Source organism: Liolophura sinensis, chromosome 7 (assembly GCF_032854445.1).
Source record: "Liolophura sinensis isolate JHLJ2023 chromosome 7, CUHK_Ljap_v2, whole genome shotgun sequence".
Classification (NCBI taxonomy): domain Eukaryota; kingdom Metazoa; phylum Mollusca; class Polyplacophora; order Chitonida; family Chitonidae; genus Liolophura; species Liolophura sinensis.
Window position 1 is genome coordinate 28,113,087 of NC_088301.1, and position 18,742 is coordinate 28,131,828.

General features: G+C 38.2%; 1 protein-coding gene across 1 annotated transcript in view; it reads left to right on the top strand.

The window, feature by feature from the left end:
- The first annotated feature begins 1,488 nt into the window (after positions 1-1,488).
- The window catches only part of LOC135470808 (transient receptor potential cation channel subfamily A member 1-like), a 47,587-nt gene continuing 30,333 nt past the window's right edge, over positions 1,489-18,742 (top strand). Inside the window, exons 1-9 of the mRNA XM_064749851.1 lie at positions 1,489-1,499; positions 2,966-3,176; positions 7,386-7,542; positions 9,850-10,025; positions 10,995-11,102; positions 12,086-12,194; positions 13,987-14,084; positions 16,522-16,569; positions 17,415-17,603. Of these exons, the coding sequence (XP_064605921.1) occupies positions 1,489-1,499; positions 2,966-3,176; positions 7,386-7,542; positions 9,850-10,025; positions 10,995-11,102; positions 12,086-12,194; positions 13,987-14,084; positions 16,522-16,569; positions 17,415-17,603 (1,107 nt within the window). The remainder of the gene's footprint in view (positions 1,500-2,965; positions 3,177-7,385; positions 7,543-9,849; positions 10,026-10,994; positions 11,103-12,085; positions 12,195-13,986; positions 14,085-16,521; positions 16,570-17,414; positions 17,604-18,742) is intronic.

An 18,742-nucleotide genomic window follows, 5' to 3' on the forward strand; every position in this document is an offset into this window, starting at 1 on the left:
AGATTGTTGTGTAATGTGGTATTGTTCTAGCTTTGGTTCACTAGTAATACATTTAATTTGACCACTTAACCTGATGAGTTTGTGTTGCGACGAGACCCCAAGGTAAAGAAATAACCACTCTATATGTGGCCGTTGGGCCGCTTCATCTTTTCATTGAATTGCAAATGTCGATTTAAAAAAATGTGAGATTGTAAATGTGCGGTAGATACATATGCTGGACTTTACGTTATATACCATAGTAAGAAACGCTTCTGTATACCCTGGTATATGTTTTTCGGATTCTGAACAAGGGAACAATTGATGACTAGTGTATAAGAATCAATATTAATGATTTACACGTACCACTAATGGAATGAACCTTTATGAAGCTTTATTTAGCAGACAGAGATCAACCACGACAGAGAAGAAAAAGTGCGTAATTCATCTGTATATTTGAATAACAATTATAACATGTTTTTCTACGTGATCAATTAAATATTTTTATGATTTTAGAGAATAATGGAATAACATACTAAATAAATTACAGCAGGTGAATGTGGGAGTAGAAATAATATGATATACAAGAATGATCGGCAGATCCCATTGAGGATCATTGAGGATTGCCATTGAGGATTCAGTACCAAAACAATGAAGAAACAAGAAGATTTTGATCATCGGGAAAACCCCATCGATGTTTTGTATTTTTCTGGTGCTTGATTGAAGAATTTCTGGAACATTGCAAGCATTTCAGAAGGTGAACAGAACACCTCCGTGAATGTTTGGTGCATATATACGGTATTTTATATTAAACATACCGGCTTAAAACGGAATATGTAGGAAGGTTGATGAAATGATAACGGAATATATATTGACACTCTCTATAGAATAACTACAGAACATGCCTTGTCCATACATCGCAAAAGGATGAAACGGAATTGATGTATCAGTCCATATATCACAACAAGAACCAATAACAGATAAAAAAAGAATTCACAGGTGTATAAATATTCCCAATCTTCCTTTGAACGTTAAATTATTTGGAAAGAGAGATAACTCATACGCCAGTCGTATTCAGGCTGATCGGTTTTGCTTGGTTTTGAAGACTCGTAAAGAGAAAATACAGTATACATTGGCCAGGTGTACTCATCATGGGGGAACTGCGCAGATCCCACCGTATCGTAAGTATGGGACTGGCTAAATAATTAGTACAGGTACCTGTGTTATCTCTGCAAACTGAACAGTGACTACAAAGAAATTATTTATTTTAGTTAATATTAACGTTTTCTATCTCATTAATGTAATTTACCTGGTGGATCGGATACTTGACACTAGCCAATGAGCAATACAGCCGCGTTTTCGAATACAACTCTGTAGCTGGTTGTGTTGGTACTTCGGTTTACCGTTGTAAATTCACCCCATTTATACCACGGTTGTGCACATGCAATATTTGTCTTAATATTGGTCAAACTCCAAACACATACATCAAATTAGCTCACTTTTCACGGCACTATGGCACCTAGGTCAGTTCTTCAGTGAAGGGGTACGTCATCTACAACGGTTTTGTCTTTCGTTGCCCGCTTTCCTAAGTAAGATTTCATAACTATCAGTAACATATTCTCAATTACGACGCATGAAATGCTAACTGAAAAGTGAATTAATAAATATTTCCCCTGTCCATTTGAAGCATTATACATTTCACCGGCGATATGTCAACGCCATCTTAAGACAATCCAGAAATTCTAACCCGGTGTCTCAACTTTAATACTCTGTACAAAACACATTAGTACTGTGATGAATTTGTTCGCGTGAAAGATTTGGTCTAGAAATTTTCCTGTACCCTTTTCACTATGAAATAGATTTACCTGTCAGAGTTGTGGGTTGCTTATAGGGGCTCCTTTCATAATCTGTGAAGATCAAGAATGAGCTGTACTATGGAGTTCTTTGAACATTTTTCTCTGGTTTCTTGAATCGGGATTATTGTACTTGGGGGCAACATCTGTATGCAGCCTATAAAGGCTCTTGCATTTAATGCAACCCAGAAACCATTGAACGATGCATCGTTAATTTCGCATATTACACATTTGCCATTTGACTGTGTGCTTCTTGGAGGAAATCTGTATGGAAAAATAATATTTCCCCAGAAAATATCATTAAGGGTCATGATATGCGGTAGTACCTGCTGAATCTGTGGCTCTGTGCTTTAGTGGAATTGGATATCATTTTGTGTACAAACATATACAAACAGTTTCTACTGTTGATTCCCCAGACACTGTTACCAAGCCACTCTATGTGCTTAGACGTCTTACATCTTAAATTTAATTTGTTCCTCCGCAATGAGGAATTATAGTTGTTAACCCGAAACCACTATCAAAAAGTTTCCTTAATCCACTTTTTTGTAGCTTTTCTCCCCCCCCCCCCCAAAAAAGATAACTCTGTGGCATTATAATTTAGTATATAACATTACAAATAATTCCTAATAGCTTCGACATCCTACAAAAGGTTGCTGTGTTGCTGTCGTCTTGATCTTGTCTCATTTTCAGGTAGCTTGTTAAGTTAATATTCTATGTTAACAGACGGGATGTATAAATTTGAACGACTGATGTATTCAGTGACAGAGCAACATAAGAGTTATGAAAAAAAAGAACTTTGGGAATTAAATGCTTGGGTTTGTTTGCGAAAGCTTAAGGCAAAGCCACTATTTTAATAAAAAAAAACTTTTGTAAGAAGGGAAAGGCCAAGATCACTATGTAATACTACAATGTGTTTCATGCACTTACCTGTAGTTTATGAATATGCTGTTGTCTGTTCAACTACAGGTCTTGCTGGAGAAAAACTAGACACGGGGATTGTTCGGCATGTTTTGTTTTCCCTTTTTCGTTTGCTTTCCTTTTCTCCATCTAAATCTTAGTGTTCTTCCAAAAATCAAATAACCTTTAACACAGTGTACAGAAATAAAAAAAACATAGGTGTTTTTTTTTTTACTTAGGTATCCTTCCCGTCTTCGCAATTCCGCTCTTCTGGGGACTGATGTAGCCACGAGAAATTCCATGCAGAAGCTGGAGGCGATTCCGAAAGATGCCTTCGTGAAGCCTGTAAAGGAAGGAAAATGGAAGGCTTTGTCGGAAAAGACACAAGACAGTGGCCAGACAAATGGGGCTGTTTGTCTTATACAACACAGTCCCTACAGAATTCTGAAGGTAAGTCTTCCATTTATATGGAAATGACACAAAGGGGACCACTTAATTCCCACTTAAGTAAGTGGGATACAAACTGTGTAAAAGTACATCATTCTCTGCATTTTGCTTTTTATTCTTTCAGTTATTCACGTATCGGTGAAAGTGGTACAATAAAGGACGACACTGTTTAAGCACACACACAACGCACAACACTATTTGTACTGGTTGAAAGTTTACAAATGAAACAAATATCGACCATTTTATCTAAAAAAAACTACTTAGGAGCTGAATTTGCTAACGCAACTTTTGAACAAGGTGATATATATGTATAAATAAATAAATAATTACGTCTAATCTTGAATCTTTTTAAAGGGTGAGGGTGGGAAGGAATATTTAAATGCATAGCAAATGATAGACAGGACATAGATATTACATAAAGGCATGTGTTTACGGCTTTCTATATAAGTATATCTTACTAATGATATTGGCATACCCACTGCATTAAAGAACAAATTAATTATTTTCTATTAACTTTGAAATTCAGGACTGTGCTGAACTACTTCCTTGTGACATTTGTGTTACCGTTATCACAAGATTACTCCTATAAGAGGAACCACCGTAATGCTCGTAACAGGAATACGTGTGCGCGTCTAACAATCTCTGTATCTAAACAGAACTTGTTCTGGGCCCGTGTTCTTCATTTGAATGGGCAGGTGAAAATTGAGTCAGACATCTTTCAATGAACTTCATTTGCAAATAATGTATTAACTTATTTTACTGAAAAAGTTGCACATATCAGCATTTTTCGAACATGATGTTAATGGAACGCATTTATCAACACATTGGTATGACAGAATTGGACAACGAGCCCAGTATAAGTTTAGGGTCCAGAGATGAAGTATTGTCAGAGCTGATTGCTACAAGATAGATCCCAATTGACACACTACTGCAGCTCTCCTGTATTTGTGCTGTAAGACGGAGAGCTACAGAGTGAAAGCTTATGAAATTGGGCAGGGAATATATCAGTTTAGAAGAAGGTCTAAACATTTCGGAATGAATACTGATTTTTCGCCTGTTTTCCAATAAAGCTTTGTCTTGCGCCGCCTTTATTATGCTTACATTATGCCAGTGATGTTTTCCACGTCTTGCTCTCTATTGTTTTTTGTTCATCATAACGTTTTCTTACGTATTTTACAAATTATTATTATATGAAAGCCTAACTTTATCATATTTCGGTGTATACAATTCCATATCGTTACACACGTCAGTCGTTGCGAGAACATCTAGTGCTCTAAATAAGGCCAAAAGTTACCATATCATGTTCTTTGTCTTGGTCGATAAGACATTGTCATCTTCCTCCGTCCCTATGTTTGGCTAGTTAATGCTGGCATAAATTGATTCCCAATGAATAAATAAACAGTGCATCAAAGGTAAGTTGGGGCCTCCGTGGCTCAGTTGGTTTGCGCGCTGGCGCAGCGTAATGACCCAGAAGTCTCTCGCCAATGCGGTCGCTGTGAGTCCAAGTCCAGCTCAAACTGGCTTCCTCTCCGGCCGTACGTGGGAAGGTTTGACAGCAACCCGCAGATGGTCGTGGGTTTCCACCGGGCTGTGCCCGGTTTCCACCCATCATAACGCTGGCCGCCGTCGTATAAGTGAAATATTCTTGACTACGGCGTAAAACACCAATCAAATAAATAAAAAAATCAAAGGTAAGTTCCCCCCCAATACTGTGTTTGACATTTACCAAGATATTTGCCTAGTCGTTGTGAAATTTTACACACTTTTGTATTTCAGTAAATCAAATCAAGACGATGTTGCAAGTATTACCCTGTAGATACAGATGTGCTTCACATGAGGAAACGCAAATGCATTATCGGTCCGATTTTGAAAATTTTACGAACAAATTCAAGATGGAAATAGATTTCTTTTTATGGACGACAATGCTCGTCTACATCGTGCCAGAGTGATAAATATCTTCTTTAAATAGGAAGGCATTAAGCGCATGCAATAACCTGCCAATTCCCCGGATTGAACAATTGTGGAATCATTTGAAACAAGCGGTTTATCGCCGTGTTACGGCGGTGTCCGGTCTTGTTCACATCAGACATCTACTTCAGGAGAACAGGTTAGCCCTCCGTCAAAATGGGATCACACGCCTCATTTAACACGATGCGAGCACGCTGTCTCAGTGTGATACAAAAGCGTGATGGTTACACCAGATTATAACATTATCAGGTCGTACAGGTAGTCAAAATTATCTTCAGTCTGTAAAATTTTCAAAATCCGTCCCATAATGCGTTTGCGCATGCTCATTGGAACATATCTGTATCCACATGATAATCTTTGATACAGTGAGTTAGCTTGATTACTAAGATACTGTTTGCAAAATTTCACAACGATTGGGCAAATATCTTTCTAAATGTCAAAAATTGCTTCGGGGGAACTTATCTTTGATGCAATGTTTATTTGTCGCGAAGCGTATAACGTGACGTACACAGCTTAGCGGTAATTGACAACACTGCCTCTCAATGCTCTATATAAACACGGATTTGGTACCATGAATATATTTGTTTTGCTTTTGGGAATGGCTTTCACGAGGCTTTAAGTTGCATTACGGGATTAGTATAATACCAATAAACCACCCGGATAAATGTACATTTAATGCATGTTACCGCCTGCAGTTCTGATTCTAGACAATGAAAGTAGGAGTTCCAAAGAAAAAAAAGGGACACATACAGGATTGAACAACAATTAATTTCAGTCACTCAGACTGTGCCAAAAAGCAGAAGGCAATTCCTTCCAGATATATGAACTTTCGTTATTTGTCGTCGATATTCAGGTTTCTCTTTCGATATTACATGACATAGAGGGGGTATATCCTGAACCGGACGTGGATCTTTCAGCAAAGGCAGTTATAGAGTACTGGAACATACAATTTACAAAAATCACACCGGAATACATGGTGAAAGGATCAAAAGCGGAGCTTTTTGAAACGTTTTCAAAACTGTTTCTTGGAAATTGCGTGTGTACCATACACAATTACGCATACTTCAGATTACGTGTTATGCACGAACAGTTGACTCACTTTCACGACGTCTTTCAGTATGATATAATTATCAGCGGAAGCAATTATGCTTGCCTATCATAGTTGTTATGCGTGCGCGCCACATTTGCATCACTGTATTTACAGCATCTGTGCAAATATTCAGTCAGAACATAAATGTGAGCAACACAGCTTTTGAAAACAAATGATGCATCTTGGAACATTTCAGTTGACATTCTTATTAACAAGAAGATATTTCGAAGAAGATAAGGGGCCTCCGTGGCTCAGTCGGTTAGCGCACTAGCGCAGCGTAATGACCCAGGAGTCTGTCACCAATGCGGTCACTGTGAGTTCAAGTCCAGCTCATGCTGGTTTCCTCTCCGGCGATAAGTGAGAAGGTCTGGCAGCAACCTGCGGGTGGTCGTGGGTTTCCCCCGGGCTATGCCCGGTTTCTACCCACCATAATGCTGACTACCGTCGTATAAGTGAAATATTCTTGAGTACGGCGTAAAACACCAATCAAATAAATGAATTCCTAAGAATTCATACTGGAATGTTATGAATGGCGTGACTGACTGACTGTTTTTCCAAAAAGTTCCGACGTTACTCTTTTCATAAACCAAATTTCACTGAGACACTGCAGCAAGAGAGTTTTGATGGAATTGTTTTCATTATTCTACAGGCTGCTGCATTTGTTATGAGACACCAAAATATTTTTTTGGTTCATTTGCTACGTTCACATTAAGACTGACCTAACAATTTGTGTTTTCATAATGTTTCATTTTTGCAATTTTTTACCCTCGATATTCAGTTAATCAGTTACAACCTTTTATAGAGACGCTGTAAAGTTAAATGTTTTATTTTCAGGAGAGATTTCCATCAACCAACAGGTTTGAGTTTTCATATACTATCCGATGTGCCAATGAAAATCTTGACCAAATCTTGTTCATCAGCAATGTTTCATTGAGATTCGGTGAGCTATCTGGTACGCCACCAAAATGTTCCCATGTCATTATGTTGATAAGCCAGATAATCTCCACCGTGGGAGTCCATTGTGTCAACTTTTATATAAGTTGTTGGGTATATAATAAAACTTTTTTCTACGGCAATATCTCTAGTCTGAAACAGAGAGTTTGCAGATTTAGTCACCTAATCAATGAGCCGATGAGTTCTTTGTTTAATTCCAGATTGCCGCTAAGGGTGATATTGCAGAGTTCGAAAAGCTGTACACTGCTGACCACTCCCGCTTACATATCCGTGATCAGCGGGGTCAGGGCACACTCCACTATGCCGCGTCAAAAGGTCGTGTCGTCGTCATGGAATTCATTCTTAATCATGGAGGAGGTAAGGCACAAGTGACCTCATCGCTTCGTAGCTCAAGTGAATTCAAACACGTAAAGAACAAACTGTGAAAAACACTTCAGAGGTTTTAAAAAATTCTTCGATTTATTTCACTTAGGTATAATTTCCTTTTATGATTTTATTGATTGGTGCGCTCAAGAATTTTAACTCATATGACAGCGGTCAGGGTTTTCGGTGGAAGAAAGGAGACGGCTTGGAATAAACCATGGATAAGTAAAACAATTCTGGAACACCAAGCACTCGTAGCCCAGACATGAAGTAACTCACTGCTTTGACCCACACTAAAATAAACATGTCACTATGATAAGGGGATCGGACTTCCAGATCAAGAATTCGGATGACAGAGCAGACTGTCTTTCTTTGACCCATATGTATGATAAGATTAACCGTCTCCTATCCTTAAGAGATACGTTTGCAATTCCTTTTTCCTACTTCTGCATTCTTACCATAATAACAGTATATATATTTTTGCCACAGGAAATAGAGTAAAGCACTAGAGTCGGTACGAATACTGTAGGACACCTTTAATAAATCCGAGTTCTAATTGCAAGAAGGGAAGCCTTGAAACAACAGAAGGAATGAATGAATGAATGGATTCATTGCAACAACAAGTACCATTTTTAAAGTCTTTGGTATAACCCGACCGGTCTGTTCCCGGGTCTCCAGACTTCGTGGCAGACGCTCTAACCATTAGACCACCGAAGCCGTCAACACCACAAGGAGAGTAAACAGTTAAACTGTTAATGTTATACATGTTCAGGGCAACAAGAAAGGATATTTCATTCACTACAGACTACGTAATGTTCATTATGGGCATGTTCATTTCTTTATTTGTCATTTTATGTTTAACTTACTTTTCTTTGTCGCCACGCATGGGGAGAGCGTGGGGAGAACAGAACAATTACTCTAGGCCTGGGCGTGGAATCTTTTCCCATAAGAGAGATACATTCCTGAGAATGGTTATAAGCCTTGAAATCTTCAGTGTTTGTAATCTGCTCAGCCAATTTCTGAAAGCAGATCTTTATTTATATGTAAACAATAGTAGAATCCTGTTAAGCGACTGACTTCAAATCTATTTCTATACGAATTTATTGATTTGGACATGTTTTCTGCAATGTACACTTTCCAGGCATATTATAGATTTGCTAATGTAAAGTCTTCTCACATGTTGTTTTTGGTTCTTTATCCGCCAAGGCATTTTAGGTCTCACACAAAAGATTTTCTAAGCGGCATCCATATAGATTATTCTTTTCCGGTATGATGGTCGGTATTCATGTTTGGATCAGAATTATGTAGTTCAAAATAACGTCAAAATTACAATGAAATAACACCAATCGTGAGAGTTCTGGCCACATTAACTGATTACCTATTCGCCAAAAATCAACAACAATGACGCAAAACTATGAAAAGAGCATGAAAATTATAATGGGTATACGGCTATTCATTATTTTATACCACGCATATTACATCTACTAGACATTCTTAAAAACATCCTGATTTCGGGATTTGACCTTGTAGTGCTTCATTAAAAGCAATACATGTCCAGCTTTTTTTTCTTTTTCACTCGAAAAAGAGATGAAGCTACAACGGAGAATGTCAGTATATAATGCAAAAACGACAGAAATCCAATGAAACCCAATGGATAATATCATGCACTATGACTTCATCTTTAATTGCATGTTTTACATGCATGCATTTACGTTAAGGCTTGTAGCTGACCGTTTTTGCCAGGTCTTCAGTAAGTGGACTACGAAAATATCTGTTTGCAGCATCCTGCAGATTAACTTAAAACCACTTGCTCCTCGATCGACCGATAGTGTGGCGCTGAGTAGCACTTTGTACTTTAATGCACTCTATCTTGGCCAAAGCTACGTTATTTATAGGTCGAAATGAATTCAATATTTGTAAGAATTTAGGAGAAAATATTTGCCATTTGTGATAGGGATGTGTATGTGGCCAAGAGCAATCCGTTGTTGACTGTGGCTGTGGATTATGTATTGTCAGCCCTTGATAGCTCGTTTATTATTTAAATAGTGAGCCTGAAAGCCTATTCAGCGTGATTCAGGCATATGCGTGCTTTATTGTGCCAGCCATCACTGGTCACACTATGCTTTGATTTATATGCAAGAACAGATTCATTAACATTCTACGCTGTGCGGTACGAAACTACGGCTACTTTCCCGTTAGCACCACTGATCCGTCAAAAAACTATCTCTTGGCAACTTCATTTGGCTGAAACTCCGGCTATTATTACCCGCCTTGATTTCTCCGCCTGATTTCACGTTGTAGATCTAGACGCCCGAGACAACAAGGGAAACACACCCCTGCACAGGTCGGTGGAGGGCATGCAAAAAGTCAGCATTGAATATTTAGTGAGGAAGGGAGCAAACACCACTGTCTGCAATAACAAATACTTCACTCCACTGATACTGGCCATTGACCTGGCCTATGTGGACATTGTCGAGGTAAAGGATATACAATACACAACTAACGTATTGGATCTACAGTCCTGCATAGATGTCAGTTTAGACAAATAAATAAGATCTTGATCAGGGAGGCTTCTCTTTCTAACTCATACACGCACTCATAAATTATTACTATTGCGGCATTAAACCTGTCATTTATTTGTTGAAATAGTATTAAATGTTAATTTTGTCGATTAACTTTGCAGTGTAACATTAGTGTCTACCTCATGTTCCATTATTTCTTATGTATTTGCTTTACAGAGATTCCAAAATGATTTTGCAATTTGCACGTGACAGATATGCCTTCAGTAATGTGTTGTGTCCCGCAACTATGCAAAAATACAATTTACAAAAAAAACCCTTTTAATTCTTTTGTGTTGAAAATGTATATGAAGGCCAAATGCGTGTATTAATATCATACAGGCCTATCTTGTGATTTTGAAGTTATATTCATCTCTTCCGTCATCGTGGAAGAATAGTTACTTCTAAGATGTCAGGTACGATTTTTCTTCTGAAAATTTTACGTTAATGGCTGTGAGACACGAGCCAAACACCAAACAGCGTCTGTGAATTTGAAATCTTATGTCTTTCTTTGTATTCTGAAACATTTTCAGAAATTTTCTGACAGTTTTAAACAAATTAAAATTCTTCCAAGTACTGTGTGATTTTCTTTCACTAAACAATTCTGATATAGCGCAGTATTTCACGGTAGTTTATTTGGCACATTTTCTTAAATGATTGGACCAGAATTTATATCCTTTTTATGAGTTACAGCTTCACAATCGGAAGTTTCTCGTGCACATGCCCGGCAATTCTGTCCGGTTTCTCACTCGGTCTTAATTATAGAAGTGGAATATTCTTGATTACCTATTGATACACCAATAAAGCGAATCGATGGCATAAGTCAAAACCCACGTTATTAAGCAGGTATGACTTTATCAACGTTGATTGGTCAATACTTATTTACAGTGCCTGCTGAAACAGGAGAGGGTGAACCCCGAAGATCCTGGTGAAAATGGCGCGACCCCGCTACATTACTGTACCTACAAAGACGAGTACAAATGCGCGGGGAAACTAGTAGGTTTACTTTGCAACATAATACAGTAATTTGAAGGCATAAACTTGGCCCCATGTCGCAGAAAATGTTGAGAATGAATGTTAATTTATATAAGAAGTTTTGTATTACAGGCACTCCAAGGAGGTAATCCATCAGTTGATTTAGTTATTTATTTGGTTGGTGTTTTACGCCGTACCCAAGAATGTTTCACGTGTACGACGGCGACCAGCATTGTGGTGGGAAAAACTGGGCATAGCCCGGGGGAAACCCACGAACATTCGCAGGTGGAATCGAAGCCAGCATGATCTGGACTTGAACTCATTGGTAAGAAGCTTCTGGGTCATTGCGCGGCGACGGCGTGCTTACTCCACGGCTCAATCAGGTGCTAAGTGATTGGTCTGTTTTCCTCTTTGATGTAACAGGAGTATTTTATAGTTTATATGGAATTTAGAAAAGTTCATCACATTGTGTTCTCTGATATAAAAATTGATCTTAGAATTTCAGAACATTATGAAGACTGGGCTTTACCCAAGCAGAGGCAGCTGAAACTCACTTTTTAATATAGACGGTAAATGCTTCTCAATTAGTTTCTGAGGAAAATTTGAGTGAGCATAATAGTGAGTGAGTAAATGCTGGGGGTTTAACGTTGTACTTAACAATTTTTCAGTCATATTACGACGAAGAAGTTCTTAGAGTGCATGTAATGTGCCTCCTTGTTGTAGGAAGGGTTTCCAACCGCTCTTTTATCTAGTGCTGCTTCACTGAGACGATTTAGCCGTCCGAGCCGTTATACTGAAACGGGTTAACCAGTTGTTGCACTATCCCCTTCATGCTGACCACCAAGCGAGGAAGTTACAATTTCCTCTTTTAACGTCTCAGGTATAACTCGACCCAGGATTCACCCTGGATCCACCGCCTCCAGAAGTTGACGCTCTACCAACTGTACTATCGGGGTCGGTCTAGTGCACATAAGAGTTACTAACTTTGCAGATTTTTTTTCTAGCTGGAGAACGGAGCGAAATTGCAGACAAAGTGTCACAACGCATTCTATCCCATTCACACGGCTGCATACCATGCTTCTGTCAAGACAATGCAAGTGCTTCTAGATTACGGTAAGATACATCTTGGTCAAGACAATGCAAGTGCTTCTAGATCACGGTGAGATACATCTTGGTCAAGACAATGCAGTTGCTTCTAAATCACGGTAAGATACATCTTGGTCAAGACAATGCAGTTGCTTCTATATCACTGTAAGATACATCTTGGAGAAGACAATGCAAGTGCTTCTAGATCACGGTAAGATACATCTTCTTCGAGAACATACAAGTGCTTCTAGATCCCGGTAAGATACATCTTGGTCAAGACAATGCAAGTGCTTCTAGATTACGCTAAGATACATCTTGGCCAGGACAATGCAAGTGCTTCTGGATAACGGTAAGATACATCTTGGCCAGGACAATGCAATGGCTTTGTATTACGTTAAAATGAATCCGTCAAAACAATGCAAGTACTTCTGTATCACGGTAAATAAATTAATCAAAACAATGCAAATACTTTTGTATCACGGTAAAATAAATCCATCAAAACAATGCAAGTACTTTTGTATCACGGTAAAAAAAATCCGTCAAAACAGCGCAAGTACTTTGTATCACGGTGAAGTAAGTCAAAACAATGCAAGTACTTTCTATCACGGTAAGATACATCTCAAAAACCCTTCTATAGATAATAGTAAAACTTATTTTTGTGAAAGCAAAGTAGTTGCTTCTGGATAGATGACAAACATAGTGAAAGGTATATACCTTTCCGGCATATAATGCAAATACACTTGAATAGGGATAAACTTCTGTCAGTACAATGCAAATGCTTAGTTACGACTTAATGTATATCTGTCGAGAGAGTGCAGCTACTTAAGGGCGCGGTGAGTGAAATCATGCGCTGTCATGATCTTCAATGCAAATACTTGTGGATCAACGTACATTTTTTTATTTTAAGACCTTTTCGATAACGTGTACAGTAATATGTTCTTTCTCCAATGGTGGAACGATCGAAATTATTCTTCAATACGAAAATTATCGCCGAGCTTTGGGTGGTTGGGTTCAGCTCCCCGTGGTTCGAGTGCGAGTTCAAGTCAGGAGATTTGTCAAGTACCTGGTATGGCGTGGTGGTGTCTTACGCGTCAACCTGACTTCAACCACAGAAGTACAAGCGTTTTTGTGTGATGAGTAAAACCCTGGATCACGAAATAATCTTAGACTTAAGTCAGAATTTCACATCTCTTCTAAACTTTCTGATGTAACAAGTCAAACTATTGCTTGACGACGTAAATTCTGCGTAAATTATCTTACAACAAATTTCAGCTAAAATAACGGACAGAAACATATCAAATTTAACGAGTAAAATTTTGACTGGATTCCCAGATGGCTAGGTGATCCCGTGGCCAGAGAAACATTTGTGATGTATGCCTATATTTAGTTTTTTTTATCAAAAGTCTTAAGATGGGTTGTGGTCTCCCTCGGACTGTGTCTGGTTTCCTCCACGTATAAAAGTGGTATACGTTGCACGGGTGAATTAGTCTTCAATGAAATGAATAAATGTTAACGGAATAATAATGTGGCCATCTTTTGGGAATTGTACTGGCAATTGCCAATATTAAAACGTTGAAGTTTTAATAAATTTCCAACAGAAATACGTCTCTATGCCCATGCTCCGTCTACGACAGTTTGTCATTATGTACCCATTTATATGTTGCATCCTTCTTCTTACTTTTCTTCTTCTTCTTCTTCTTATTGTTATTCTTCTTCTTATTGTTATTCTTCTTCTTATTGTTATTCTTCTTCTTATTGTTATTCTTCTTATTATTATTATTACAAGTTATCGTATATTAATGGTTAGTTATTAACACAGGTGAAGCATCTGGTTATACTCGGGAAAAACTCCTCAAACTGACGGACCGGGAAGGGAATAATCCGCTTCATGCAGCGGTAACCAGCGGGGATCTAGAGGTAACCAGTGGGGATCACTTGATCAAATGCAGTTACTTTTTCAAGTAACGTATTTAGACTCTTTTGACGGATTTATTATAATTTCTACACTATTTTGCCAAATAAACTTCTAGGTACTCTGACAAACCCAATACTACCTTACCCCAAACCATTGCTTTTGCCAAATAAACTGCCGGGCACACTGACAAATCAAATAATACCTTACTCCAAATCCTTGCTCTTGCCAAATAAACTGTCAGGTACACTGACAAATCAAATATCACCTCACCCCAAACCATTGCTTTTGCCAAATAAACTGTCGGGTACACTGACAAATCAAATAATACCCTACCCCAAATCCTTGCTCTTGCCAAATAAACTGCCAGGTACACTGACAAATCAGATACTACCTTACCCCAAACCTCTGCTTTGGCTAAATAATCTTCCAGGTACTCTGACAAATCAAATACTACCTTACCCCAAACCTCTGCTTTGGCTAAATAATCTTCCAGGTACACTGACAAATCAAATACTACCTTACCCCAACCATTGCTTTTGCCAAATAAACTTCCGGGTACACTGACAAATCAGATACTACCTTACCCCAAACCCTTGTAACAGATTTGAAGAAAATAATCAAAGTTTAAATACGGTTTGAAATGTCGAGTGGACCTGCGATTTTTACATTCCCCCCAGATATTGAGGTTATTGGTGACATTTTATCGCTTTTATAAGGCTAGGTGGGGCTCTACCACAGTTTTAGTGGGTTATACCATTATTAGTTTTATTTTGTTCCTTTAGCCGCTGTTTGGGAATTTTAATAGACAATAAAAGTACACAGATAATTCTGTTTTTATTGGCTTTTGGTAAAATTAATTTTGTTTCAAGTGTAATCAGGAAACGATCGTGTAAAAACTGAAAGTAGACATGCATTGTTTTAATATCTGGTGGAATACATTATCCGGATTCTCTCCCGAGTCCTGCTGATCCGTACATTAACCGGTTGGAGCTTTAATTGCTTCGTAATTAGGAAGACGTGGCCTGTCTTCGTGTTCTCACAAGACGTCACTCGTTTTTATTGTTAACTATAAACCTGTTAATGGAAAAAAAAAAAAAGAAACCAAAAAATAAAAAGAAATAAAATCAACAACAACTACAAAAAAAAAAAAACAAAGAAAAAAAGGCGTTCTACCCTCAAGGTTGTTTTCGTCAAATCGTAAATACCCCCCCCCCCCCCACCTCCCTCCCCCGAAGCCAGACTTGGTAAAGTAGACCATAACACTTCAATACTTTTGCATTGTCTGCAGAGGTCTATTGCTATCTGCTCTTTGCCTCTGTGAAAAGACAGAAATAAACATGGCTGGGTGCCAATGCCTAACCCATGAAACATACAGCATAATTCCCTTAATTTTGGTGATGTAGACAATGTCTTGACATCTGGCTTTTCTCACACCTGAAAGACACATACACAGCAATATGTCCATGTTTACCCAGGATTACAATTTTTGTACCTAGTGTTTTCTAGAGTTTGGTTATCTTTAAATTGCGTAATGTGCAGTTATTTAAACGTCATTTAAATAAAGGCGAGACTCCCAGATGTCTATTAACATGTATGTAACTTTGAGTGTACAGATGAGTGTTCAGTTTTATCAGGGGAATCCCTTCGGCCATTGACTCTCTCCAGTTGCCTTGTTTAGAAACATGGCCGAAGCGTGAATATTTGGCTGGGTTACCTCCCCTTGTTGTTTAGACGACGGGAGACGTTCAGCAAACTTACATGTAAATGTAAGTGCGACATACCATGCAACTTCACTTCTGCCGCGCAGATCGTTGGCATTCACGAATGCTTTGAGATTCACTAATACTGGATAGAAAGGAAAATCGTATTTGGTTTCAATCACTTTCAATCTATCATATTGTTTTTTGTCTTTTTAAAGACAGAAGAATACCTAACGATGTGTCTATATCTAATCTATGAATCACGCAGCGCAATGCTCTCAGCCTTGGTAAAGTAGACACTAAGCCTGTGTTAAAGAATTTATACTTAATATTCAGTACCCCATGGCTTTTATATGTGTCATAATAGCAGCCTCCAGCCAATAGTTTTGATCATTTCACCTTGTTTAAAAAATATGAATTGCCTATGCTGCTTATACTTGAATGTATTTAACGCTTTTCAATTTTGCTGTCTGGAATTTTCATTTGAAGCAACCAACTTTTGATTTTGATTATATGAGTCTTTCAAAACCAAAAGAAGTACAGTTTTGCCTTACAGTAAAACTATAACATTTCTATAAAAGTTTTGAAGTCGTATATCTTCCAAAGTGAATAATTTCAAAATTTCTTGTCGTGTGTTGGGCAATGGTATAAGTTTACGATATTTGTTTTCATTTGAGCTGTTGTATGTCAACTTGAATGTAATGATTATTTGATTAAATAGCGTTCATTTTGATTGTAGGCTGTCCGGGTTTGTCTCCAGGCTGGAGCATCTGCACAGGCACAACAGGTGTGTCATCTTTACAAAACACATGCATTTAAACACAGAAAGCCTACAAGGACAATAAGCGGTTATATTCTCTGTTTTCTTTTTGAATTTACAATATGTTAGGCTACAGAAAACTACACCAGGAGACCGGGTTTTATTTACATTTGGAGTGAGAGGGAACCTAATTAAATACTAAATGTCCAATGTTTTATTTCTGAGGTTGGTTATGTTATCATATTGACGGTACTATATATGTATGGGAAATGAAATGCTTATTGGTCATCAGAAAACCAGGAAAGAACGTCTGTGTGATGTACTGAATCATAACGCTGCCGATATGGATCATAAAGGCCACTTTTTAATTGGAGCATATGTGTTTATTTCATTTGGAGAAAAATTGTAAAAACACTTTTTCATATATCATTAGATAGGGCTTTCACATCATGCTCTTTCAAAGAAAATACACCCCCAAATAGAAGTTAGCTGCTCCAGTATAAAATTGCGATAAAAGTTTCAAACGGTCAGTTAATCATCCATCGATTAACCAAACCCTACCAAGCAACCCTACCAGCTTTCAGCTAAGTCTTGTCAGGGATGTAATAAAACATACGGAATCTAATAATACGGTGAGGAATCATTCACGAACTCAATTACCCTTCCCCACAAGACAATTACACAGCAAATTAATGACTCAAGTTGAATTAGTCAAACCAAAAATGTCGATGTATCAGTCATTCTACACTAGACGCTATGTGTAGAATGTGTTATGTATTGGTCTTAACACTCTTGTTCATCAGTAAAGGGCTATCCACAGAAACGTTGCGTGGATCAGTATATACACTGATATATCACTTATGCACCTACAGGAGGAGAAGCTGACGCCTGTCCACTTCGCCGCCTCCCAAGGGGCACTGGAGATCCTGGATCTGATGTTTGAACTGTGTGGCAAATCTATGGGTAAAGCAGTAGACATGAAAGACAGCCTGGGGATGACGCCACTACACAAAGCCTCAATATTCAATCACGAGAATGTCGTCCGATGTCTGCTGGATCATGTAAGTGACGAGTCTGGGCTCTATGTGAACGTCAGCTGCCGACACCACAAATCTGGTTAGTCAAAATTTGAAACATTGTAAACCAGATTTGCATAGTGTTAGGACATATCTGTCGCAGTTTCAGCTTCTGAGGTCATGCACTACGCATCATATTAACCTTAATTTTGAAGCATGCGTACTTCAAGTCCAAACTACGCCACTCCCGAGTCGATCAGATGCATCTCTAGCCTGTGTACTGTTGGAATAATTTAACGACCTAGTCTTGTGTAACTCCCATGCCCCTAGGACTAGTTCAAATGGCCCTTAAACATTTACGGTTCAGGAATCCGTCTTACAAGGTAGACGCAAACACGTGCCTGCTGCACGGAAACGTGTAACGCACAAATTCGTCACCATGATACATTGTAAATGTACGTGTCGCAGCCTTGTCGCAGGTTTGTAAGACTGGCTCCTGATGATGACACTTCCGGTTCGTAGTGTGAAAAAATGAACCCGATGTTTTGAGATACCAAAAAATGTTACTCCTGTCTCCTTTGACAAAAAGTTTGTACCATATGCTGTTGACTGACAAGGAAACATTGACGGCGAAAGTTAATCGCCTTTTCATTAATGCTTTCTATGAATAATCTCATACAATTTGGATGCCAAGCACGTGACATATGAATATGTAATGTATTATGAAAGTCACATGAGATTTAAGCTATCCAAATATTTAATGGAACAATCGAGGTTCTTTTTCATCCCCTAAATAATACATGTCACGCTAAACTAATAAAACAACCATGATGTAAGTCATAGATCAATAGTGCCAAATTCACCTAGGTTCATAGGCATCTATACAGTAATCCTTGGACATAGATCTGGATAGTATTGCATTGTTGCCCATAATACCGTTTGGATAGCTTTGGAGGTCCCATGGGACTGTCACTACTAAGTAGTAACCCAATACACTTACATCTTAGAGGTATGTGCGATGTATTACTGCAGAATTTAGTGTAATACATATGTGCAAAAATATACATCCATTGTGCAAAAGCTAATAATATATATTCATCAATTTGGCATAAAATAGCGTATTATCCTTGTTGGCTATAGTAAAGACTAGGATGTCCTTTACGTGTAACTATCTACTTCGTTAC